Below are 27201 nucleotides of genomic sequence, written 5' to 3'. Positions count from 1 at the left end.
TCTTTTTCTGCTGCGAGGTGACTTGGGGTAAAAAGGTGGATTTTCCAGCCGTTGCCGTGGCCACCAGGTCCGATAGACCGACCCCAAATAACTCCTCCCCTTTATACGGCAATACTTCCATATGCAGTTTGGAATCCGCATCCCCTGACCACTGTCGCGTCCATAATCCTCTTCTGGCAGAAATGGACATCGCACTTACTCTTGATGCCAGAGTGCAAATATCCCTCTGTGCATCTCGCATATATAGAAATGCATCCTTTAAATGCTCTATAGTCAATAATATATTGTCCCTGTCCAGGGTATCAATATTTTCAGTCAGGGAATCCGACCAAGCCACCCCAGCACTGCACATCCAGGCTGAGGCGATTGCTGGTCGCAGTATAATACCAGTATGTGTGTATATACTTTTAAGGATATTTTCCAGCTTCCTATCAGCTGGTTCCTTGAGGGCGGCCGTATCAGGGGACGGTAACGCCACTTGTTTTGATAAGCGTTTGAGCGCCTTATCTACGCTAGGGGGTGTTTCCCAACGCGCCCTAACCTCTGGCGGGAAAGGGTATAATGCCAATAATTTTTTAGAAATTAGCATTTTTTTATCGGGGGAAACCCACGCTTCATCACACACCTCATTTAATTCATCTGATTCAGGAAAAACTACGGGTAGTTTTTTCACACCCCACATAATACCCTTTTTTGTGGTACTTGTAGTATCAGAAATGTTCAAAACCTCCTTCATTGCCGTGATCATGTAACGTGTGGCCCTACTGGAAAATACGTTTGTTTCCTCACCGTCGACACTGGAGTCAGTGTCCGTGTCAGTGTCTGTATCGACCTGAGGTAACGGGCGTTTTATAGCCCCTGACGGTGTTTGAGACGCCTGTACAGGTATTAACTGATTTGCCGGCTGTCTCATGTCGTCAACAGTCTTTTGTAAAGTGCCGACACTATCACGTAATTCTTTCCATAAGACCATCCAGTCAGGTGTCGACTCCCTAGGGGGTGACATCACTAACACAGGCAATTGCTCCGCCTCCACACCATTTTCCTCCTCATACATGTCGACACAGCGTACCGACACACAGCACACAAACAGGGAATGCTCTGATAGAGGACAGGACCCCACTAGCCCTTTGGGGAGACAGAGGGAGAGTTTGCCAGCACACACCAGAGCGCTATATATATATACAGGGATAACCTTATATAAGTGTTTTTCCCTAATATAGCTGCTGTATATATTAATATGCCAATTTAGTGCCCCCCCTCTCTTGTTTTACCCTGTTTCTGTTGTGCAGGACTGCAGGGGAGAGTCAGGGAGCCTTCCTCCAACGGAGCTGTGAGGAAAAAATGGCGCTTGTGTGCTGAGGAGATAGGCTCCGCCCCTTTTTCGGCGGCCTTTCTCCCGCTTTTTTGTGGAAAACTGGCAGGGGTTAAATACATCCATATAGCCCAGGAGCTATATGTGATGTATTTTTAGCCATTTAAGGTATTTTCATTGCGTCCCAGGGCGCCCCCCCCCCAGCGCCCTGCACCCTCAGTGACCGGAGTGTGAAGTGTGCTGAGAGCAATGGCGCACAGCTGCGGTGCTGTGCGCTACCTTATTGAAGACAGGACGTCTTCTGCCGCCGATTTTCCGGACCTCTTCACTCTTCTGGCTCTGTAAGGGGGCCGGCGGCGCGGCTCCGGGACCCATCCATGGCTGGGCCTGTGATCGTCCCTCTGGAGCTAATGTCCAGTAGCCTAAGAAGCCCAATCCACTCTGCACGCAGGTGAGTTCGCTTCTTCTCCCCTTAGTCCCTCGATGCAGTGAGCCTGTTGCCAGCAGGTCTCACTGAAAATAAAAAAACCTATTTAAACTTTTACTCTAAGCAGCTCAGGAGAGCCACCTAGATTGCAGCCTTCTCGTTCGGGCACAAAATCTTAACTGAGGCTTGGAGGGGGGTCATGGGGGGAGGAGCCAGTGCACACCAGCTAGTCCTAAAGCTTTTACTTTGTGCCCAGTCTCCTGCGGAGCCGCTATTCCCCATGGTCCTTTCGGAGTCCCCAGCATCCACTAGGACGTTAGAGAAAATATGAGTTGTATTGGACCTTCTGACTATATATAGGGGTCCAGAAAGCCTCAGAGGGGATACCATCTTACTTTATTTTGCTGTTAACAACATCTTTTTGTATTCGGTTACTCCTGGCAACAGGGGGGGTCCTTTTCAGGGCTTGATTTGAGCAATAAACATCCTTGCCTCATTGAGCAATAAACATGCTTGCCTCAAGATGACAATTGCCTTCCATCTTGTGACACCCAGGAATGCCCAATAGCAGTCCCGTTCTCCGGCTGTCCAGGGTAAACCCATCATCTCCACGTTTCGCCTTCTGCCACGCTACATGCAGAGGCCTGGTCAGTGACCAGTGGGGGTCAGCCAATGCCAAACAGGAGGTGTGGCAAAAGCATGTCGACGCATACTTATAAGTAAGTGGGTATTTAGGTGCCGGCGGTAGGAGCCTGAGCAGAACCGTGGTGGCAGCATCATACCAGCCCATGTGCAGTGGGTGGAGTCAGTAACAGGCGGTCCTGTGTGACCCAAACCGATTCTGTGATCGTAGGACACAGCCAGTGAGGGCGGGAAGGTGTCCGGTCACACCAACTGTCTCTAATTTTCATGAACAGACCCAGGTTTTTAAGATATGTCCCTGAAAATGTATCTGGTTACTCTGACAAATCACACATTACGTTACCACTCTTGGTTGGACCACAGCAGAGATGAGGAAGGTAATGCAGACTGCTTCTATTATTGACCTCACAAAGTCATATAGGAGTAAAGCTGGGTACACATTATGCGATATATTGTTTGTCTAGCTGAGGACTGATGTATTGCGAAGGTGCGCGCTAAAAAGGGTGTGAAGCTTTGCAGAAAGGGGCCATGGTCTATGGCTTGTTAGGCCACGCCCCTCCTATTGCCATTTTAGGGGGCGCGACTGCAAGTCATGCCCCCTTTGCAGAGCTGGCCCTAACCAATATGATGCCCTAGGCAAGATTTTGGTTGGTGCCCCCTAGCACCGCCGCTAGGTTAGCCTCTGACCCTGCACCCCCTTCCTAGCACCATCTCCCCTCACCTATATCAGTCCTCATTATATTTTAAATAGGAACAGCGTGCACATTTGGCTCACAGCCAAAAAGGGGTGTGTTCTTGCTGGTAAGGTGCATTGCCACACAATAGTACCCCCAATTCAATTTACACCACAAAGTAGTGCAACTTTATACACATTTTATCATGTGATAGTGTCCCTTATTCATGTTACATCACACAATAGTACCACTTTACCTTATATACGTTACTTCTCACAGTAGTGCCCCTTTTTCACCTTACATCACACTGAATTGCTCCTTATTAACATTACACCACACCATATTCCTTTATTCACATTAGACCACACAGTAGTGCCCTTTCTATAACTTACACCACACAGTAGAGAACCTTGTACTCATAATGCCACACAATAATGCCCCTTACAAATATGACACACATTATTAATGTCCTTAGAAACATAATGCACCTTTCACATGATGCCAACCTTTATTAATGTCCTTATACACATAATGTCCCTTACACATATGCCGCACATTATTAATGTCCCTTATAGGCCCTACACACATGCTGATTTGTTTGAAAGATATGAACGATCTCGTTCATAAATGAACGAGAACTCGTTCATATCTTTCATTGTGGAGGCTCCAGCGATGAACGATGCGCAGCCCCACGCTCGTTCATCGCTGGTCCCCCGTCGGCTGTGCATGCAGGCCAATATGGACGACCTCGAGGGTATATACCACTTCAGATACAGCAGATGTCATATCTCACAGTATACTTCTTATTAGGCTCATTCAGATATACCCAAAATGGAAGAGATAAGCAAATATAGTGAAAAACTGAAAATGAAACATGTAAACCTCATAACAAAATCACAATGAAACATGTTTTCATGGGGGAGTATCAGGATGTGCCCTATTCCTCTAATGCATAGGTTCTCAAACTCGGTCCTCAGGACCCCACACAGTGCATGTTTCGCAGGTCTCCGTCCTCACAGATCGCAAGTGAAATAATTAGCTCCATCTGTGGACTTTTTAAAATGTGTCTGTGAGTAATTAATACACCTGTGCGCTTGCTGGGTTACCTGCAAAACATGCACTGTGTGGGGTCCTGGGGACCGAGTTTGAGAATCCCTGCTCTAATGAATGTTGCCACCATCGGTAAAGACTGAGATATAAATTGCCTCACACATTTTTAACTTTGCAGCTGTGTATAAATCCTGAATTGCGCAAGCAGCTCTCTTCAATGTTTAGATTACTGATCTCAGTCCCTAATAAAATTATTTTATCACTGGTCAGTCCCTCAGAATGGTTACTGGCTATTGGATGCTTGAAGCAGCTGCACCTACTCTCATCTCTGACCTTTTGTCTCTGCCACATGGCAAGTTTGCAACAATCTTTGTATCCACAGTTGTAGTGGACGTCTGGTATGTGACAATATTTATGAGGATAGTGACATGGATTTTCCACATTTCGTAAGCTGACGGCTCCATTTTAAAGGTTATAGCTGAATATACAGTACAGGGGGCGAAACTCACAAAATTTGAAAGAGAATATTGGGGGTAATTCTTAGTTGATCGCAGCAGCAAGTTTGTTAGCAATTGGGCAAAACCATGTGCACTGCAGGGGGGCAGATATAACATGTGCAGAGAGAATAAAGGCCCGTACACACTGGTCGATATATCGGCCGTTCTCTTGAACGGCCGATACATCGCGGGACCGTCGGCCAGTGTGTACGGCCGATACGTCTGTGAACTCCGTCGTTCACAGACGTATCGCGTCGGCTGCGCAGCACAGCCGACGGCCAATATATCTAACGATATATTGGCGCGTCGCTGTGTGTGTACGGCCGCCCGTACACATGCTGCGGCGGCTGGCGGTGATTGACAGGTGAACTGGGCGGGCGCCCGCCCGGCCAGTTCATGACGTCAGTCCCCCGACGGATCGTGCCCGATCCGTACATAGATATATCTGCAGATCAATTGATCTGCAGATATATCTACTAGTGTGTACCCACCTTAAGATTTCGGTGGGTTATTTTGTTTCTGTGCAGGGTAAATACTGGCTGCTTTATTTTTACACTGCAATTTAGATTTCAGTTTGAACACAGCACACCCAAGTCTAACTCTCTGCACATGTTATATCTGCCCCCCATGCAGTGCACATGGTTTTGCCCGACTGCTAACAAAATTGCTGCTGCGATCAACTCAGAATTAGGCCCCTTGGTGGTAAAAATGGGGAAAGAAGAGAAAGCAGAACATAGTATAAGGGCCATGTACACAACAATTCTAAATGTCATGAAAAAGAACTGCGACTCTGGGGGCGATTCAATTGTTAGGCATCTGCCACTAGAGAGCAAACCCTCAACCCCCCCCCCCCCCCTCCATCCCATGGCAGCAATTAAGTTGTTGTGCTGTGCAAGCGTGAATGCAGCAGGCGCTGACATTTCTGCTTGCTGCCTTCCGAGGTGGTGGCCAGAAATGTGCGAAAAGTGTTGCATTGAGGACAGGTCGGGTTTAGCTAAACCTGGTGCTTTTGTGCGCCGAATCAGAGCAACAATTTAATTGCTGTGACGGGCACCCAAAAGACAATTAAGTAACTAATTTCCAGTTGCAGAGAACAGATTTGAATGCATTGATCAAAAATATCTAATAAAATACTAATTAGTGGCTTGCTGACTTTTGAAGCAAGAGTATTCTATCTACATATATAATAAGATGTGGGTATATACTATCCAAAGAATCAGAATCATGGTAATATGTCCTCTAATGATAAAATACATTACTTTTGTTGTTAGTAACATACTATTTTTACTTTGTCAGTAATTCATTATATCTTTCTTTAGGTAAGAGAAGATTAAACCCGTCTACATTTTGATCTGTGCAGAAATGTCGTCAAATCCTACCACTCCAACGCAACCTATACAGTCCCCAAAGTCGCCAATGGCTCTATCATATCCTTTCCACAGAGAAGGGAGCAGACTCTGGGAAAGGAGTCACTTTCATTTAGGGGAGTTGCCAAGCCCCCTCCCAACCAAAAGGACTCGGACATATTCTGCGTATGTATCATACACGATTGTATAATGTCCATCTGTGGCCTTTTTGCAAGGATGTGTTTTACAAATGTACACATCATTTTGTTTGTGTAGTCTTTTACATAGTACAAATAATAAACTTACAGGAATAAAAATGGATCAGGCAGCATTTTTTTTACATAGGTTAGTAAGATAGCATATTCTTCCTCTTATTAACCACTGGAAGTAATAGTATTTTATATCAATCAGTTCCTTTAATAATCTAAGCGGTATGCGGTTAACATACCGACAGTCGGGATCCCAGCGGTCACAATACAGACACGGGGATCCCAACAGGGGCACCATACCGCTGCCAGTATACCGGCGAGGTAGGTAATTTCCCCCTCTATGGGTGTCCACAACACCCATAGAGGGAGAATAGAACCTTTGCGCCCACCAAGCCCGCAGTGTGGCGAGTGCAGCGAGCCCGCAAGGGGCTTAGGGCCTAATCAGACCTGATCTTAGCAGCAAATTTGTTAGCAGATGGGCAGAACCATGTGCACTGCAGGGGGAGCAGATATAACATGTGCAGAGAGAGTAAGATTTGGGTGGGTTATTTTGTTTCTGTGCAGGGTAAATACTGGCTGCTTTATTTTTACACTGCAATTTAGATTTCAGTTTGAACACACCGCACCCAAATCTAACTCTCTCTGCACATGTTATATCTGCCCCCCCCCCCCCTCCCCTGCAGTGCACATAGTTTTGCCCATCTGCTAACAAATTTGCTGCTACGAACAGGTCTGAATTAGGCCCTAAGTTGCGCTCGCCCACCTGCCGGCATTCCACCGATGTCGGCAATATTACATTCTGCATCCCGAGCGGCGGAAATCATACCGAACCCTTTCCAGCAGCATTATTGAAGTCAGTCCTGATACGACATCCCATTGACGCTGGGCTGAGCTGCCCTTTATAATTTACCAGAATTCAGACACTGAATGCCAGCGCGAATCTCGTGCAGTGAAGGGTCACTCTGATATTGAATATGACTGTTGTTACTTAAGTAGCTGAACATAGCTTAGACAGGTCCGGTATTATTTCCCATTGAGTCCTTTTTACCTAGTAATGTTGATAATATCACGCGAGATCTCTTGCATTAGGCTAAAGAACTTCAAAGACCTAAAACACTGGCGTGATGGGATATATATATATATATATATATATATATATATATATATATATAACTATTCATAAAGACCGCAGTCCCTATTTATAATATTATTATTATTATTATTATTATTATTTTGTATGTGGACGCCGGCATTGTGTCCTCCATTGGGATCCCGGCGTCAGTATATTGATGGCTGGGATCCCAGCCATTTGGAAGCTAACTGCTTCCTATGACAAGACTATTTTTATGCTGCTGTTTCAGCAGAAGGATGGAATGAGGATTGTTCAGGATGTGATTAGTGACACTTTCTATCTGCCCCTCTCCTGGAGACGGTAAATGATATCACTTTCTAGTTTTAAATAGCTTGCACTGTACGAGGATAGATCACATTGATGACAGGCCCTTTTTATTAAGCCATTTTCCCACCTCATTTAGAGCCATACGTTAATGATGAAAACAAAAAGGCATCTGTCTGCCTCTGCCTGCCTCCCTTAGGCACAAGTGTACTATGGCCCTCATTCCGAGTTGTTCGCTCGCTAGCTGCTTTTAGCAGCCGTGCAAACGCTAGGCCGCCGTCCTCTGGGAATGTGTATCTTAGCTTAGCAGAAGTGCGAATGAAAGGATCGCAGAGCGGCTACAAACTATTTTTGAGCAGTTTCAGAGTAGCTTCAGACCATTCAGTTCCTGTTTTGACGTCACAAACACGCCCTGCGTTCGGCCAGCCACGCCTGCGTTTTTCCAGGCCCGCCTGCGTTTTTCCGATCACTCCCTGAAAACGGTCAGTTGACACCCAGAAACGCCCCCTTCCTGTCAATCACTCTGCGGCCAACAGTGCGACTGAAAAGCTTCGCTAGACCTTGTGTAAAAAACCATTGGCTGTTGTGAAAGTATGTCGCGCATGCGCATTGCGCCGCATGTGCAGAAGTGACGCTTTTTTGCCTAATCATTGCGCTGCAAACGAAAACAGCTAGCGAATAACTCGGAATGACCACCTATGTCTAATCCAGGCCTGCCTGTAGAACATTCATATAAACCACACTGCTCTATAAATGTTAAAATGACATCTGTAGACAGGGACCCATGTATCCCAGTATTTCCAAGTAGTCTTTTTTTTTCTGTTACCTATTTCGTAATAATTCCAGACTACTGACAAACCTATATGAACAGAAAAAATAGTACATCAGGGAGAATACCCCTGCTCTAAGGGCCTAATTCGGAGTTGATTGCAGCAGCAAATTTGTTAGCAGTTGGGTAAAACCATGGGGGTCATTCCGAGTTGTTCGCTCGCTAGCTGCTTTTAGCAGCATTGCACACGCTAAGCCGCCGCCCTCTGGGAGTGTATCTTAGCATAGCAGAATTGCGAACGAAAAATTTGCAGAATTGCGAATAGAAATTTCTTAGCAGTTTCTGAGTAGCTCCAGACCTACTCACAGATTGCGATTAGCTCAGGCCGTTTCGTTCCTGGTTTGACGTCACACACATGCCCAGCGTTCGGCCAGCCACTCCCCCGTTTCTCCAGACACTCCCGCGTTTTTCCCTGACACGCCTGCGTTTTTCCGCACACTCCCAGAAAACGGCCAGTTTACGCCCAGAAACACCCACTTCCTGTCAATCACACTCCGATCACATCAACGATCAAAAATCTTCGTTCGGACGTGAGTACATCTACTAAGTTTTGTGCTAAAATACTAACCGCATGCGCACTGCGTACCATGCACATGCGCATTTTTGCCTTAATCGCTCCGTTGCGAAAATCGTCAACGAGCGATCAACTCGGAATGACCCCCAATGTGCAGTGCAGGTGGGGCAGATATAACATGTGCAGAGAGAATTAGATTTGGGTGGGGCGTGTTCAAACTGAAATCTAAATTGCAGTGTAAGAATAAAGCAGCCAGTATATACCCTGCACAGAAACAATATAACCCACCCAAATCTAACTCTCTCTGCACGTTATATCTGTCACCCCCGCAGTGCACATGGGGGGTAATTCAGAGTTGATCGCAGCAGCAGATTTGTGAGCAGTTGGGCAAAACCATGTGCATTGCGGAGGGGGGGGGGGGGGGGCAGATGTAACATTCACAGAGAGAGTTAGATTTGGGCGGGTTATTTTGTATCTATGCAGGGTAAATAAATACTGGCTGCTTTATTGTTACACTGCAATTTAGATTTCAGTTTGAACACACCTCACGCAAATCTAACTCTCTCTGCACATGTTATATCTGCACAGCGGCGATGCTTTTGCATTTCAGGAGTAACTCCCGGCCAGCGCAGCTCCTGCGGCTGGCCGGGAGAACCTCCTCGCTACTCGGGTCGCAGCGGCTGCGTGTGACGTCACGCAGCCGCCGCTACCCGGCCCGGCTCCCCCAACGGACCGGCCATGCCTGCTTAATGCCGCCGCCCAGCCACCGCCTCTGCCTGTCAATCAGGCAAAGGCGATCGCTACAATACAACGGCCTTCGGCGTATGCGCAGATCCGACCCGATCGCTGCGAAAAACTGCAACGAGTTATCGGGTCGTAATGACCCCCTAAGTGGTTTACCCTATTTGCAAATCAACAAAGCACATGACACAGTATATGTATGGGCTGAATAAATCACTGGTTACATGGGTGTCCCCGGTTTTAATCTCAAAACATTGGCATCCCTTGATCTTTGCAAATAATGTGAGATAGGAAAATGTGCTTACATAGTGGATCACTGACCGTATTATCTGCAGACAGAGTGCTTTACTCATATGACATTAGTGACCACAGCACGCTAATACCCTGCTTCATGCTTTGCCCTCCCCCAGCACTGCCCGGGCTTCTGCAGGACCTATCTACAAAGGTGTCTGCAAGCAGTTTTCCCGCTCCCAGGGTCACGGATTCATCACTCCTGAGAATGGAACAGAAGACATATTTGTGCACATCTCCGAGTAAGTGCTCTGCTTAGTTTCAGTACATTTTCTTATTGGCTACCTGTCAGTTTATTGTTCATCAGTTATATTTCATATTGATTTTACAAGGGGAAACTATCCTTTTGTTGGTCCTTAATGTTAACAATATATTTTAGTGTTTGCAAATATCATCATGTTTGCTCTACGTGTGCATTTTTACAGATCAATACTGATAAATGAGAACTCTGGGCAACATTTGGTAGCACATCATGATATATGTAGTACAGTCTAGCAAGATACAAGCAGCTTGATGATTCTGACACAAACTGGACAATGGACCTAATTCAGTAAGGATTGCAGAAACTAGAGATGGTTCCTGCTGGCGCAGCTTAGCTGCGCCCACAGGAGTTTCCTGCCGCCATATTCTTGATCACGGTGGCTGCGTATGACATCACGAAGCCGCCTTGAAAATGCCCCCGTTTGGCCGTCTCTGCCTCCATTTGCGCCGCACCGCCCCGCGCAACTCTGTCTCCTCCCTGGAAACTGAGCGTTGACCCACCCCCCCTCCCGCCCCGCAACCGCCTCTGCCTGATTGACAGGCAAAGGTGATCGCATTTTCTGCGGCATGCGCCCGCATCTTTTTCTCAATATTTGCAGTTTGATCGCTTACTGTGATCCAACCTGAATTAGGCCCAAAGTCTGGGTTTTCTCACTCTACTGTGATCACCTCTCCTGTAGGTTTAGCTAGAACACATAATATTACAAAATTCACAATTTATGTCTAACAGATACTGGGGGCTGAATTCAAGTAACCACATAAACGAGGCTAATCGAAACCCAGGGCTGTGACTTTTTCCTACACCATTAGAAATGCACACTGGTCGCAATGGGGGTTAACACGGACTTTAGTTTGCACCTCCTGAGTATGGGTAAAGTAGGAAACAAATCTTTATTTTAAGCTAAAAACTAGGTTCAAAACCTCTTGTACACCCCCCTAATGATTAATAAGGCACCAGGCCATTTTCCCAGTGATTTCTCTACTACGCCTGAACCAGTGCCATTTTCTTGGAGATGAGACCACAAGGTAAGTATCTGTTGTCAGGGGCAAACGCAGGATTTGTGAAGGGGGGTTTCCAATGTGGGTGTGGAGCCATGCATACTGTAGGTGGGGGCAGGGGAAGGACTAAAGTGACACTATATGTGTACATAAATATATAGCACACATACCTCTTTCATTTTATACGCACACACACAATCTCTTTCACTTTGTATATGCACACACACCCCTTTCACTTTATACGCACACCTCTTTCACTTATAATGCACACACACCTCTTTCACTTTTCTCTAACGTCCTAGTGGATGCTGGGGACTCCGTAAGGACCATGGGGATAGACAGGCTCCGCAGGAGACATGGGCACTTTAAGAAAGAATTTAGGTTCTGGTGTGCACTGGCTCCTCCCCCTATGCCCCTCCTCCAGACCTCAGTTTGATACTGTGCCCAGACAAGCTGGGTGCTTTTCAGTGAGCTCTCCTGAGTTTACTGATAGAAAGTATTTTGTTAGGTTTTTTATTTTCAGGGAGATCTGCTGGCAACAGACTCCCTGCATCGTGGGACTGAGGGGAGAGAAGCAGCCCTACTCTCTGAAGCTAAGTCCTGCTTCTTAGGCTACTGGACACCATTAGCTCCAGAGGGATTGGTACGCAGGATCTCACCCTTGCCGTCCGTCCTGGAGCCGCGCCGCCGTACCCCTCGCAGAGCCGGAAGATAGAAGCCGGGTGAGTATGAGAAGTAAAGAAGACTTCAGAGGCGGCAGAAGACTTCATGATCTTCACTGAGGTAACGCGCAGCACTGCAGCTGTGCGCCATTGCTCCCACACACCTCACATACTTCAGTCACTGTAAGGGTGCAGGGCGCAGGGGGGGGAGCCCTGGGCAGCAATATAAACCTCTTATTTGGCAAAAGGAGCATATATACAGCTGGACACTGTATATATGCATGAGCCCCCGCCAATTTTACACTTTTAGCGGGACAGAAGCCCGCCGTCGAGGGGGCGGGGCTTCTCCCTCAGCACTCACCAGCGCCATGTTTTTCTCCACAGCACCGCTGAGAGGAAGCTCCCCGGACTCTCCCCTGCTTATACCACAGTAGAAGAGAGGGTTTTAAAGAACAGGGGGGCACATAATTCGGCGCAGACAATAACAGCGCTACTGGGTAAACATTAAATTGCTGTGTTTTTCCTGGGTCATATAGCACTGGGGTGTGTGCTGGCATACTCTCTCTCTGTCTCTCCAAAGGGCCTTGTGGGGGAATTATCTTCAGATGAGCATTCCCTGAGTGTGTGGTGTGTCGGTACGTGTGTGTCGACATGTCTGAGGTAAAAGGCTCTCATAAGGAGGAGATGGAGCAAATGTGTGTGTGAGTGGTGTCTCCGTCGACAACGCCGACACCTGATTGGATATGTGAAATTAAGTGCTGAGGTAAATTTATTGCACAAAAGATTAGAGAACAGACAGTGAATCTACACAGGTCTGTCCCTATGTCGCAGAGACCTTCAGAGTCTCACAATGCTCACTATCCAAAATAATAGACACTGATATCGACACGGAGTTTGACTCCAGTGTCGAATACGATAATGCAAAGTTACAGCCAAAACTGGCAGAAAAGTATTCAATATATGATTATTGTAATAAAAGTTGTTTTGCATATCACTGATGACTCATCTGTCCCTGACACGAGGGTACACATGTTTAAGGGGAAGAAAGCTGAGGTAAATTTCCCTCCTCTCATGAAGAAAAAGAGCGGGAATCTCCAGACAAGAAGCTGCAGCTTCCCAAAAAGAATTTTCAGGGAGTATCCTTTCCCTAATGGGGCCAGGATACGAGGGGAATCTTCCCCTAGGGTGAACAAAGCCTTGTCACGTTTACCCAAAAGGTAGCGCTGACTTAACAGCTATCCTCAGGGATCCTGCAGATAGCTTGCAGTAAAAGTACTTTGAAGTCCATTTACACACATGCTGGTACACTACTCAGACCGGCGATTGTGTCGGCATGGGTTTATAGCGCTGTAGCAGCGTGGACAGATACCTTATCAGCGGAGATTGAAACTCTAGATAAGGATACCATGGTATTGACCCTAGTATATGTGTATATATGTGTGTGTGTGTATGTGTATATATATATATATATATATATACATATATATACATATATATATATATATATTAGACATACGAACCGTCACTCCGTGCTGGAACTGTAATTTATAGGTGCCTTCAGTGAAGAGGGTGAATAGCAGACAAAGGGACTGCGGCACTCAAATCCAAATGATTTGGATTTGAGTGCCGCAGTCCCTTTGTCTGATTTTTATATATATATTTATATATATATATATATATATATATATCAGACAAAGGGACTGCGGCACTCAAATCCAAATGATTTGGATTTGAGTGCCGCAGTCCCTTTGTCTGATATATATATATATATATATATATATATATATATATATATATAATATATATATAAAACATGCCCAAAGAGACATTAGTCTACTGGGTTCTAGAGTCAACGCTATGTCGATTTCTGCTAGAAGTGTCCTGTGGAACATGCAATGGACAGGTGATGCCGACTAAAAGAGGCATATGGAAGGTTTACCTTACAAGGCTGAGGAATTGTGTGGAGAAGGGCTCTCGGACCTGGTCTCCACAGTTATAGCTGGTAATTCTGATCTTTTGCCTTATATTCCCTCACAGCCTAAGAAAGCACGACATTATCAAATGCAGTCCTTTCGGTCGCAGAATAACAAGAAAGTACGAGGAGCGTCCTTTCTTACCAGAGGTAAGGGTACAGGGCACAGCTAGTTCCCAGGAACAGAAGTCCTCCCCGGCCTCTACTACATCCAACGCATGACGCTGGAGCTCCGCTAAGGGTGTCCGCCCCAGTGGGAGCACGTCTTCGACTCTTCAGCCACATCTGAGTTTACTCACAGGTGGTTCCCAGGGCAATAAAAAAATGTTTCTCAGGGTTACAAGCTGGATTCGAAAGGTGTCTCCTCGACGGTTTTTCCTTATCGGACCTACCGGCTTCTCCCCCAGGAAGGGAGATAATATTAAATACAATTCACACATTGTATCTCCAACAGGTGGTGCTCAAGGTTCCCTTCCTGCAACAAGGAAGGCGATATGACTCAACCTTGGGTGTAGTCCCGAAACCGTACGGTTCGGTCAGACCTATTTTTAGAAATTAAAATCTCTGAACCTATACGGGAAAAGGTTCAAATTTAAAGTGGAATCGCCCAGAGCGATCATCGCCAGTCTGAAAGGGGGGGATTTGATGGTGTATCTAAACATAAAGGCTGCATACCTTCATGTTCCCATTTATCCACCCCATCAGGCGTACCTGACAATTGCGGTACAGGATTGTCATTACCAATTTCAGGGTAATTGGTTGAAATAATGGTGCTCCTACGCAAGCAAGGAGTCACAGTTGTCCCATACTTGGACGATCTCCTAATAAGGGCGAGATCAAAAGAGCAGTTGTTGAACAGCGTGTCACTTTCGCTAAAGGTGTCACAGCAACACGGCTGGATTCTCAATTTCCCGAGGTCACAGTTGGTTCCTATAACTCGTCTGGCCTTCTTGGGTATGTTTCTGGATACAGACCAAAAATGGGTTTACCTTGAGATAGAGAAGGCCCAGGAACTCATGACTCTGGTCAGGGACCTATTGAAACCAAGACAGGCGTCAGTGCATCACTGCACTCGAGTCCTGGGAAAAACATTCCCTTCAGCAGGTTCCATGCGAGGACTTTCCAATGGGACCTACTGGACAAGTGGTCCGGGTCACATCTACAGATTCATCAGTTGATCACCCTATCCCCCAGGGCCAGGGTATCTCTCCTGTGGTGGCTGCAGAGTGCTCACCTTCTAGAGGGCCGCAGATTCGGCATTCAGGACTAGATCCTGGTGACCACGGACGCGAGCCTCCGAGGCTGGGGAGCAGTCACACAGGGAAGAAATTTCCAAGGTCTTTGGTCAAGTCAAGAGACTTGTCTTCACATCAACATATTGGAACTAAGGGCCATATACAACGCCCTAAGTCAAGCGGAGATCTTTCTTCGCGACCAACCGGTTCTGATCCAGTCAGACAACGTCACCGCAGTAGCTCATGTAAACCACCAAGGCGGCACAAGGAGCAGAGTGGCGATGGCGAAAGCCACCAGAATTCTTCGCTGGGCGGAGAATCATGTAAGAGCACTGTCAACAGTGTTCATTCCGGAAGTGAACAACTGGGAAGCAGACTACCTCACCAGACATACGTCCTGGAGAGGGGAGACTTCATCAGGAAGTCTTCGCACAGATTGCAGTTCGGTGGGGACTGCCACAGATAGACAGGATGGCATCCCGCCTCAACAAAAAGCTGCAGAGTTATTGCGCCTGGTCAAGAGACCCTCAGGCAGTAGCGGTAGACGCCCTAGTGACACCGTGGGTGTTCCAGTCAGTCTATGTATTTCCTCCTCTTCCTCTCATACCCAACGGTTGAGAATAATAAGAAAAAGGAGGAGTGAGAACAATCCTCATTGTTCCAGATTGGCCACGAAGGATCTGGTATCCGGATCTGCAGGAAATGCTTACAGAAAATCCGTGGCCTCTTCCTCTAAGGCAGGACCTGTTGCAACAGGGCCCATGTCTGTTCCAAGACTTACCGCGGCTGCGTTTGACGGCATGGCGGTTGAACGCCGGATCCTAGCAGAAAAAGGCATTCCGGATGAGGTTATTCCTACGCTGATAAAGGCTAGGAAGGATGTGACATCTTAACATTATCACCGTATATGGCGAAAATATGTTTCTTGGTGTGAGGCCAGGAATGCTCCCACGGAAGAATTCCATCTGGGCCGTTTCCTTCACTTCCTACAAACTGGAGTGAATTTGGGCCTAAAACTTAGGCTCCATTAAGGTTCAGATTTCGGCCCTATCCATTTTCTTTCAAAAAGAGTTGGCTTCTCTACCAGAAGTTCAGACGTTTGTAAAAGGAGTGCTGAGTATTCAGCTTCTTTTTGTGCCTCCGGTGGCACCTTGGGATCTTAACGTGGTGTTAAGTTTCCTAAAGTCACACTGGTTTTAACCACTTAGAACGGCGGAGTTAAAATATCTCACGTGGAAGGTGGTCATGTTATTAGCCTTGGCTTCGGCTAGACGTGTGTCAGAATTAGCGGCTTTGTCACATAAAAGCCCCTATCTGGTTTTCCATATGGATAGAGCAGAATTGCGGACCCGTCCACAATTTCTGCCGAAAGTGGTTTCATCTTTTCATATGAACCAACCTATTGTAGTGCCTGTGGCTACTCGTGACTTGGAGGATTCCGAGTTGCTTGATGTGGTCAGGGCTTTGAAGGTTTATGTAGCCAGAACGGCTAGGGTCAGGAAAACAGAGTTGTTGTTTATCCTGTATGCATCCAACAAGCTTGGTGCTCCTGCTTCAAAGCAAACTATTGCTCGCTGGATCTGTAACACGATTCAGCAGGCTCATTCTGCGGCTGGATTGCCGCTGCCAAAATCAGTTAAGGCCCATTCCACTAGAAAGGTGGGCTCTTCTTGGGCGGCTGCCCGAGGGGTCTCGGCATTACAACTTTGCCGAGTGGCTACTTGGTCAGGTTCCAACACTTATGCAAAGTTCTACAAGTTTGATACCCTGGCTGAGGAGGACCTCTTGTTTGCTCAATCGGTGCTGCAGAGTCATCCGCACTCTACCGCCCGTTTGGGAGCTTTGGTATAATCCCCATGGTCCTTACGGAGTCCCCAGCATCCACTAGGACGTTAGAGAAAATAAGATTTTACTTACCGGTAAATCTATTTCTCGTAGTCCGCAGTGGATGCTGGGCGCCCGTCCCAAGTGCGGACTTCTTCTGCAATACTTGTATATAGTTATTGCTTCAATAAGGGTTAAGTTATGGTTGCATCAGGGTTTGACCTGATGCTCTGTTATTTGTCATACTGTTAACTGGTTGTTATCACATGTTATATGGTGTGATTGGTGTGGCTGGTATGAATCTTGCCCTGGATTACCAAAATCCTTTCCTTGTACTGTCAGCTCTTCTGGGCACAGTTTCTCTAACTGAGGTCTGGAGGAGGGGCATAGAGGGAGGAGCCAGTGCACACCAGAACCTAAATTCTTTCTTAAAGTGCCCATGTCTCCTGCGGAGCCCGTCTATCCCCATGGTCCTTACGGAGTCCCCAGCATCCACTACGGACTACGAGAAATAGATTTACCGGTAAGTAAAATCTTATTATTACACTCCTCTCACTTATTACACACACACACACATCTTTCACTTTATATGCACACACACCCTTTTTCATTTTATACGCACACCTCTTTCACTTATTACGCACACACACTTTTCACTTATTACGCACACACACATCTTTCACTTTAAACGCACAAACACATTTCACTTATTATGCACTCACACCTCTTTCACTTATTACGCACACATACATCTCTTTCACTTTATACGCACACCGCTTTCACTTATTACGCACACACACATCTCTTTCACTTTATACGCACACCGCTTTCACTTATTACGCGCACACACAAACACACACACTTCTTTCACTTTATATGCACACACACCTCTTTCACTTATTACACACACACACACTCCTTTCACTTTATATGCACACTGCTTTCACTTATTACGCACACACACTTTTCAATTATTACGCACACACACACCTCTTCACTTATTACAAACACACACTTCACCTTAATAACACACACACTTCACCTTAATAACACACACACACACTTCACCTTAATAACACACACACACACACACACACACACACACACACACACACACACACACACACACACACACACACACTTCACCTTAATAACACACATACACTTTACTTTCCCCTCTCCCCTATATCACTTAATAATATGTATGCACATAAACACAGGTGGATGCGATGCCTCCCCTGCCGTCCCCCAGCACCCCACACTTGCGCCACACATGCTTGAGCCGCGGGCTTCATATCTGTGACTATGTCTGGCCGGGACGGAGGAAGAGAGTGCTTATCCCGGCCAGCATTGTTACCATGGGCACTGCTGCTCCTGAGAAGCTGTGCTCCCCAGCGCCACCTATTGTCGAGTCAGCCCGCTGCCGGCGGCTCTATGAATAGACCAGCTCCTCCGTCTTTATTACAAAAAACAAACAAAACCTAATCGTTCAGCTGGGGCAATGGAGTGGAGAGCAGGGGGGATTTCTAGGTACTCAGAGACCCCCTCTGCGTGCGCTAGTGGTTGTCTATGTATTAAGAGCCGGATTATTTATAAGGCAGTACAGGTGGTGGACCAAGGGCCCGGTGGCTCAAAGGGGCCCCATCTGCTGCCCACTGCCTTTTATAACCTTTTACAAATGAAATAGTAATAAGGGGAGAGGAGGGTGTTACAGAGGCTGTGATGCCATTACACTGGCACAGGCAGTACAGCAGGAGAGGTCCATTTCTGCAGCTCCTTCACCCTACAGAGAGCAAAGGACATCACATCAGGCTGAGCTGCATCAGGGGTCAGTGAAGCCAAGCCCTGATTGGAGGAGCTCCCCTGAACCCACTGGTGCTCAGCGTCATGGGGCTTGATTACACTAGTGTCTGGCTGCAGCCGAAATCATGACAATCAGCCAATCACTGACCAAGTAGATGCCACTTTTTTTTTTACGAGTTCTGCATATTATCTTAGACATTTAGTAATCACTGCACACCTGTCCCCTTCGTGTACCAATACCTGACAACATACATGTGAAAGCACTCAGTTAACAGAGACATATATATTATATAATAATTTACTTTTATTTTACTTTTATAAACAGGTGGTGAATTGTTTATTTTTTTATGTTTTATTTGGGTGAGGAGTCTGAATTCCTGTGTGCCACTGTCCTTGTAATGTTTATGGAGGACTATGCAACATGTCCTATTATAGGTTCATCTCTTACAGAGCCGCTGCTTTCTTCTACCACTTAAGCATCACAGCATCATTATGTCATGTCACGTTAAAGCAAAAAAGAGAAACAGTTTGAAGTGAAAAGGAGCTTGGGAGAGGGGAAGCTAAAGGAGAGATCTGGGGATAAAAGAGAGCAGAATAAGGAGAGGAGTAGAAAAGAAGAGCTAAATTTAGAAAAACAATCTGGAGGGGTGGGGGAGAGATGCTCAAGTGAAGACGCAAGATAGCTATGCCAAGAAAAGGGATTTTGGCTGTGACAGGTGATGCTTCTGGTAGAGAGAAATCCTAGGCTAGAGACACCATGGAACAGGAAAACCACTAGGTGTCAGGTAAGTATTGTGCATTATAGAGGAGATGAGCTGCTGTTTGGCCTGCTTCCCTGAAAGCTAAGGTAATAGAATTGTTGTATTTTGAATAGAATTTATTATATTTTGTGGATGAAATACCTATGTGTATTCTGTCTCATTCTAATTCAGGCTTGCATTACTCTGTTACAGCATTGAGGGAGAATATGTGCCTGTCGAAGGTGATGAGGTCACTTACAAGATGTGCCCAATCCCACCCAAGAACCAGAAACTTCAAGCTGTGGAGGTTATCCTCACTCACCTTTCTCCTCACACAAAGCACGAGACATGGTCAGGACAGATCATCAGCTCCTAGACTGCGTAACAGCCTTTCATAGGTGGCGGGGACCATAAAGAGACATACTACTGCCATATAGACAGTGTCTACACCTACAGCAATGGCACCAGATCTTCTGGAAAGGTTGAGCCAGTTTCATGCTGGGAATATATCTTTATAAAGGAAGATGAGGAATATGGACTGGTTCAAGCTGTCCCTAAGATCTGGAATCAATTACTAGATTTGTCACTTGTCCTAAAGCTAACATTATTGAGCTGGACTTCAACCAGTTCATGACATGATTGTCCAGAATATAAGATCAGCAGATAGCAGTGAATGGTAACCATGATGAGGAGTTCTCACCTGCTCCTTTCTCTTGTAATTCTTTAGTGATGACATTTTCTTAATTCACAGAGATGTATAAGGGTCAGGGTTTCTGTTGCAGTAGTTGTTTTACGGAGCTCTCTAGGGATTCTCCACTTTTTTTAATCTTTATCCCGAATTTGTGGGACTTCAAGTTTTAAAGCATTAACAATATCTGCTTTTCTATATTTTGTATCATTGTATTATCATTGTTAAATTGGTATTTGTACCATACAATTTTCTAATGCTTCATTATATGATTAGTAACTGCAACATGTCGGTTAATCTTGGGGCTTGATATATAGTACATTGACTGTGTAGATGGAGGAGGAAAATAATTTTATACATTGATTATTGGTGGACATTAATGTGGCCTGCTTTCAGCCTTCGAAATAGAGCTCTCCATTTAAGTATTGTTCAAAGAATTTTATTGTGAATTATTTTTTTATTTAATATATTTTTATGTGTGTGCCTTAAATCTTGTAGCCTAGTGTATTGTTGTGCACTGAGCACAACTTTTATTTTTGTTGATTTCTTCTTTATTTTATATTTTTATCTTTTTGTTAATAGATTATTGTTGCCCGTTGTGCATGTTGGGAATTTTATTTGTTAATTATGTCTTGTTCCCCTTAGACAGCACAACAGTGCAATTATGTTGGTGCTGTACAGTTTCCCTTTATTCAAATTTACAAACACACCATAAGATGCATCAGTCGGTTTCACTCGTTTCTGTGACATGACTGTACACTGCCAGGTGATATGTAAGATCTCTTTCCATAAAGTTCTGTTATGACATTGTTTTGAACTTGATAATGATCCATCATTACGCCATAACTAATGCTTTACAAATGGGATTGTTGGCAATATGTTGGGGTGCATACATATATCTACACATATATCATCTTTTAGAAGATATTTTGAGTTTTCCTCTGGAATACCAAAGCGGAGTAGCTGATATAGCTATCATGAGTCTGGTTGTGAGGTCGGGGCCCGGTGATGTGGGTCTCTTACTACAGGGATCTCTGCTTGCCTCTTCTACAAATCTGTGGGGCCAACCCATGTGCAGTGATCTGTAAGGCCAAACAGGGCTTCACTGCATAGAAGAGCAGATTGTGGACTTTCGGCGTGGATAGTACTTCCTCTCAAAATTATGCTATGGTCCCAGCAATTGAATGTTATGTCCCTTATCTAATACCATTACTGCACATTTGTACCATCCTACCAAGTCCTTCATTGTCCGCATGATGGACAATGTTTCTAATATAAGTCTGTATTTTGTATCTAAAAACTTAAATTGACGTCTGTAAAAGGGATTGAAAACTATTCCCTAACGTTGGTGATAATGGATAATCATAGGAGCGTAGTATTGTATTAAATTCAGAGACCACAACTACTGTAAAGGGCCCTACACACTTATAGATAACAATGGTAGATATGAACAATATCATTCACAAATGAACCATAAATCATTCATATCGACCAGTGTGGATGTACCAACGATGAACGATGCGCGTCCCTGCAGTCGTTCATCTTTGATCTATCCTCGTTTACATCTGGATCGTCCAAATTGGCTTGCATGTATAATGTACTGTCATATCGGCCATAGATATCGTCCAGTGTGTATGTATTGCAAACATCTTTGGGGGGAAAAAAGACCGTTAAAATTGCCCAGTGTGTAGGGCCCTTAAGTCAGTTATTTCTATAGCAACAATAAAAGTAGTGAGATGGTGCTAGTCATGTTCTTCTTGCATAGCTGAAAAAAATCACTGAGTATGGTAATGGCCATCAAGGTGCATTTATGGTTTTCTATGTATTCATTAATCTGCTTGGCAATGCAGCTATAGACAGCAAATAGTTAATTAGCAGCCTATGCTTAACCACTACAAGAAAGGGTGTAGTACGGGTGACCGGCGGTCTCCTGACCGCCGGTCACCTTACCGACGCTGGGATCCCGGCAGCATACCGACGCCGGGATCCCGGCGGGGAGGGGCGAGTGCAGCAAGCCCCTTGCGGGCTCGCTGCGCTCGCCACGCTGCGGGCTCGGTGGCGACCTGCGGCTGCCACGGGTTCTATTCCCACTCTATGGGTGTCGTGGACACCCACGAGTGGAAATAGTCCCTGTTGGTCGGCATGCCGACCATCGGGATAGTGAGCCGTCGGGCTCACGGAGGAGGTCATGTGACTGTCGGTCAGCCGACCGGCGGTCACATGACTACCACCCACAAGAAACTGTATTATTTAGCTGTTTAGGAAATCAGAACTAATTTGTAAATTGTACAGACATGAAAAGCTATGATCTTTTCTTTGAGGACTAAAATGACAAGTAAAATAAAGCTAAAAGCACATTTAAATAATTAGCAAAGAAAAAATAAGTGAGTCAGAGCAACTTCAGATACTGTTCCTATTGCATGATTATAAAATGCACTACTTAATAAAGATATACTAATATATATATATATATATATATATAAACATAGCTTAGTATAATGGGTCTAAATCAGAGATGTATGCTAATGCATTTATACGCAGCTAAAGGCCCTCATTCCGAGTTGATCGGTCGCAAGGCGAATTTAGCAGAGTTACACACGCTAAGCCTACGCCTACTGGGAGTGAATCTTAGCTTCTTAAAATTGCGACCGATGTATTCGCAATATTGCGATTACTAACTACTTAGCAGTTTCAGAGTAGCTCCAGACTTACTCTGCCTGTGCGATCAGTTCAGTGCTTGTCGTTCCTGGTTGACGTCACAAACACACCCAGCGTTCGCCCAGGCACTCCCACCGTTTCTCCGGCCACTCCTGCGTTTTTTCCGGAAACGGTAGCGTTTTCAGCCACACGCCCCTGAAACGCCGTGTTTCCGCCCAGTAACACCCATTTCCTGTCAATCACATTACGTTCGCCGGAGCGATGAAAAAGCAGTGAGTAAAATTACTTTCTACATAGCAAAGTTACTTGGCGCAGTCGCAGTGCGAACATTGCGCATGCGTACTAAGCGGATTTTCACTGCGATGCGATGAAAAATACCGAGCGAACAACTCGGAATGAGGGCCAATGTGCGAACATATGCTAATGCTGTAGCTGCCTGGAAATGGATTGAGACGCCCACTGGCGGCTTTACAGATTGAAGCAAGTGCATACAAATATGCAGTGGTGGGCACAATCCTTTGCTTCTACTCTCCGTTACCTCCCCCAAATGGTCCCTGACTGTCAATCAATTTGCAAATAAACAATCACTCAACTCTATAAACATCGCCATTGCGTACATCTCTGAATGAGGCCCAATGTCCTCTATGATGTTTGGTTGTGTGTATTCTCAAGGTATTTGTGTAAGTGAAGTGTAGTTTGGCCTAAAAGTTGATATGATGATCCCTAAACAAGCTAAGCAAGTGCGTAGATATCACAGCTACAGGTATACAACATAAAATATACACAGGTATGGGGTCTCTGCTCTGAATACCCCTAATCCAAACAGTACAGTTCAGAAAACGAATAGAATAATGCTGATGGATTCATAGATCAGGTATACAAACATGATCGCCAGGTGCTTCATTCTACAGCCACTTGGAGGGATGCTGCTGCTAAATCTAATGAGGAAGGTAGCAGCAGTGTGGCCCTGTGGGGAGTAACAGTTACCCAATGTAATTGTAGGAATTTTTTGGCTTCGTGCCCCAAATTACAGGAAGAAAACATTTTACAGAGAAGTCTCAGTCTGGAAAATGGATCCCGTTGCTGTATATGTGTGTTGTGTGGCCCATAACAACCATTCAGATTCTAGCTATTATCTTCTAGAAGGTGCCAAATGAATAAGTAGAATATGTTTTGGTTGCTATGGGCAACATCACCACTTCTAAAAAAAAACCGGCCACAGATATGTGGTGGCATATGCAAAGCCGCAGTGCTCTCTTCAGCGATTCTATTATTTTTAGATTTGTGATTGTATTTAGTTTTAGTATTTTTTTTTTCTTTTTTATTGCTATAGCATTGCTCCCAAACGGTCAGACCTATGACCATGTGGCTATGCCTTGTGAAGTGCTCAGTGATGCCTTAGTCACGTCCTCTTTCTTCTGAACACCCACATATTGGCAGTGGCACCAGCACCATTGGTTATGCAGAACAGTGGTGACTAGGACATATCTTTCAACTTGTCTCAAGGCAGGACAGAGCTGAGACTTTCCTGCTTAATTTGGGAGAACTGGGAGGTATGATATAGCAACCTTGCTTCTACAGTAGATCTCATACATACTTGCCAACTCTCCCAGCATTAATAGTGCAAAGTTAAGGGGGGTTCTCCAGGGTCTCCCAACAGGCCAGTCCCCTCCATGCCGCCCACATCCTGACTGAGGCACTGAGGTTGGATGACGTGAGGCCATGACACTGTGTTGCCCTACTCCCACTGTAAAATTCCACAAACCGCGGCTTTGAAGATAAGGGGTGGGGTACAATGACATAATTGTGCCCTCCCACCCCCCTTCCCAACACTCCCCTCATTGACTTTCCTGGAGATGCCCTGAAAAAGCTATCAAGATTGGTCTCATAACAGATGTAGAGGAGTTATATGTTGTGGCCGCAAAACAACTGAAGATATTTACCACCTAAATTGATTCCTTACAGCCTTAATACCAATTTTGTCAAACATGTGAATTGCCAAATTGGGCACTACTGGCTGCATAGTGGTCATTTGTACAGTCGGCTGATGACATACACAGGTGCCAACTGTGGTTTTCTGACAAAAATGTTGAAAATCTGTTTTCATTTTCATTGTTCTTGACAATCGTCCACACACACAACCATTTGGTGGTAAATTGGTATATTTTGAGTATATGACTTGCAAAATCACATTTTTATGCATAGTTGATTGCTCTCCTGAAATATCCGTGAGACTCCCAGATTGACTGAACTACAGACTTCTGGGGATGGGTTGGGTATGGGATCCCAGCAATCAGAATACAGACGCAGGGATCTCAACCGCCAGAATACTGGCAGGGGTGCGAGCGCAATGAAGCCCCTTGCGGGCTCAGTGGCTCGCTGCACTTTGCAACAGGTTCTATTCCCACTCCATTGGTGTCGTGGACACCCAGGAGTGGGAATAGCTGTGGCGGCACTGCCGGCATTCTGGCGGTCGGGATCCCGGCATCAGTATTCTGACCGCCGGGATCCTGACTACATCTCCTGGGGAGTAGGTAATTCTCAGTGAATGCATCTCACTGGCTTGCAATGTGTCATAATGATGAAGCTCAGACATCAGAGGCCTGAAGATGTGATGTGAACCACCCACATGGTGCTAGTTGCATCTTCACTGCCCCCCATCCATAAACCTTTTTCTCTGAGAAAAGAATACAAATAGGTAAGTTAGCTTTTCCCCAATTGATTAGGAAGGAATTACAATAAGCTACTGGTCAGTTGCAGCAAATTTCAATTGATATACAAAAAAAAGTAAGCTACAGACTTGAGCTATGTGTAACAACACTATGCATGTTACTGTCTACATTACTCATTTATCATGATGTATAGTGTACGTTAAGCATATAGCGGGGGTGTTTCAAACCATTGAGAGAGATAAAGTACCAACCAATCAGCAGCTATGCCTTTTTACAGACTGTATTTGTTAGAAGCTGATTGATTGGTACTTTATCTCTCTACACTTTAACACTCTCCAAGGTTTGATACATCTCCCTCATAATTTTTTTCTTTTTAGGGCTATTTTAGTATGATATTAGGTTACTCGCACTGAATATAGAAGTTAAATGCACTGAGATTTTTATTAGATTTCTGCATATATATTATTCTTTCCCAACTGTATTTTAATTGATGTATAATAGTGATGAAAGGGTAAATGCACTATATGACACATTAAATGGATATACATACAGTCTATTAATGCATTTGATACTATATAATATTATAATTATCTTACATGAATTGAATTTATTGCAGTAGGTAGAGTATATGGACAGAAAGTCAGACTTGCTTAATTTGCGATAGTTTTAAAGCTCTACAAAGGAACCCAATTAAAGACAAAGGGTCGGATGTAAGGACGTCCGAATTCAGCGGCCGGGTGGGATGCTGGCCGAACTCTGACGTTTTTTTAAAGGGGCAACACTTACAATACAAAACCATGCCTTGTAAGGGATTGCCCCTTTAAGAAAACGTCTGAGTTCGGCTGGCATCCCACACGGCCGCCAAATTTAGGCGTCATTACATCCGGCACAAAGTTTATTTTTTTGGGTTAGATATGCAGATCATTAAAACCTCTGAATGTGATTTTTATTTCTTTTTTTCTTGTCTGAAGTGACAAGCCTGCTATGGAATGTCTGGGCCAATTTTACACAAGACTTGCCTAACAGACTAGCCACACTGACCTATATGGCTTGTGTTACTGTGGAAATCCCCAGCTTTGTGCAGGTCAGCACTGGGAGGGAATTCTGGAACTACTTAGCTGGCAACAACCAGAAGTGGAGCAGGGGAAAACAAGATAACTGCATGGGAATATTTAGTAATTATTTGCTCAGCTATGGAAAAATCAGTTTATGTATTTTTTTTTTATTGGACTCATAAGTTAGTTCCATTTAGTTAGTTGGTTCTGGCAGGACCATCTTAACAGCATGGTATGCCCTGGGCAAAGCAATATATTGTAGTCTGTGGCCCCTATCCATCCATTCACAGGAATAAAGAAAAAAATAAAATTTATTTATATATATATATATATATATATATATATATATATATATATATATATATATATACGCACACAAAGTAATAATACTGCGCCACATGTGAAACTGACAACTGTCTCAGAGGATTTTAACAATGTTGAAGTTTTCAAACAAATGTATATTGACACTCCCCAAAATATAGGGCGTCTGCTGGCCCCCAAGGATACAGGGATGGATGGTAAATCCCTGAAACAAATGGGTCTACCGAAAAAAAAGGAAGGGGGGTACAAGCGACTAATGGTGTCTCTAATAAAATGATATACCCAGTGTAAAAGTATAAGAAGCAACTTCTTAACAATATTCTAAAATATCACATCGATATACAATTCTCTTTAAAAAAATGGGATAAAAAGTTCATACA

At 44.9% G+C, this 27201-nt stretch overlaps 1 protein-coding gene across 3 annotated transcripts in view; it reads left to right on the top strand.

The window, feature by feature from the left end:
• CSDC2 (cold shock domain containing C2) overlaps positions 1-26862 on the top strand; it is a 132934-nt gene extending 106072 nt beyond the window's left edge. For all 3 annotated transcript variants that reach the window (XM_063940463.1, XM_063940464.1, XM_063940465.1), the window contains exons 2-4: positions 5925-6137; positions 10051-10173; positions 19641-26862. In XM_063940463.1, the coding sequence (XP_063796533.1) occupies positions 5968-6137; positions 10051-10173; positions 19641-19803 (456 nt within the window). In that variant the 5' untranslated portion in view covers positions 5925-5967 and the 3' untranslated portion in view covers positions 19804-26862. The remainder of the gene's footprint in view (positions 1-5924; positions 6138-10050; positions 10174-19640) is intronic.
• Positions 26863-27201: the final 339 nt, after the last annotated feature.

This window comes from Pseudophryne corroboree, chromosome 9, assembly GCF_028390025.1.
Source record: "Pseudophryne corroboree isolate aPseCor3 chromosome 9, aPseCor3.hap2, whole genome shotgun sequence".
NCBI lineage: Eukaryota > Metazoa > Chordata > Amphibia > Anura > Myobatrachidae > Pseudophryne > Pseudophryne corroboree.
This window is presented reverse-complemented; position numbering and strand designations above follow the sequence as displayed.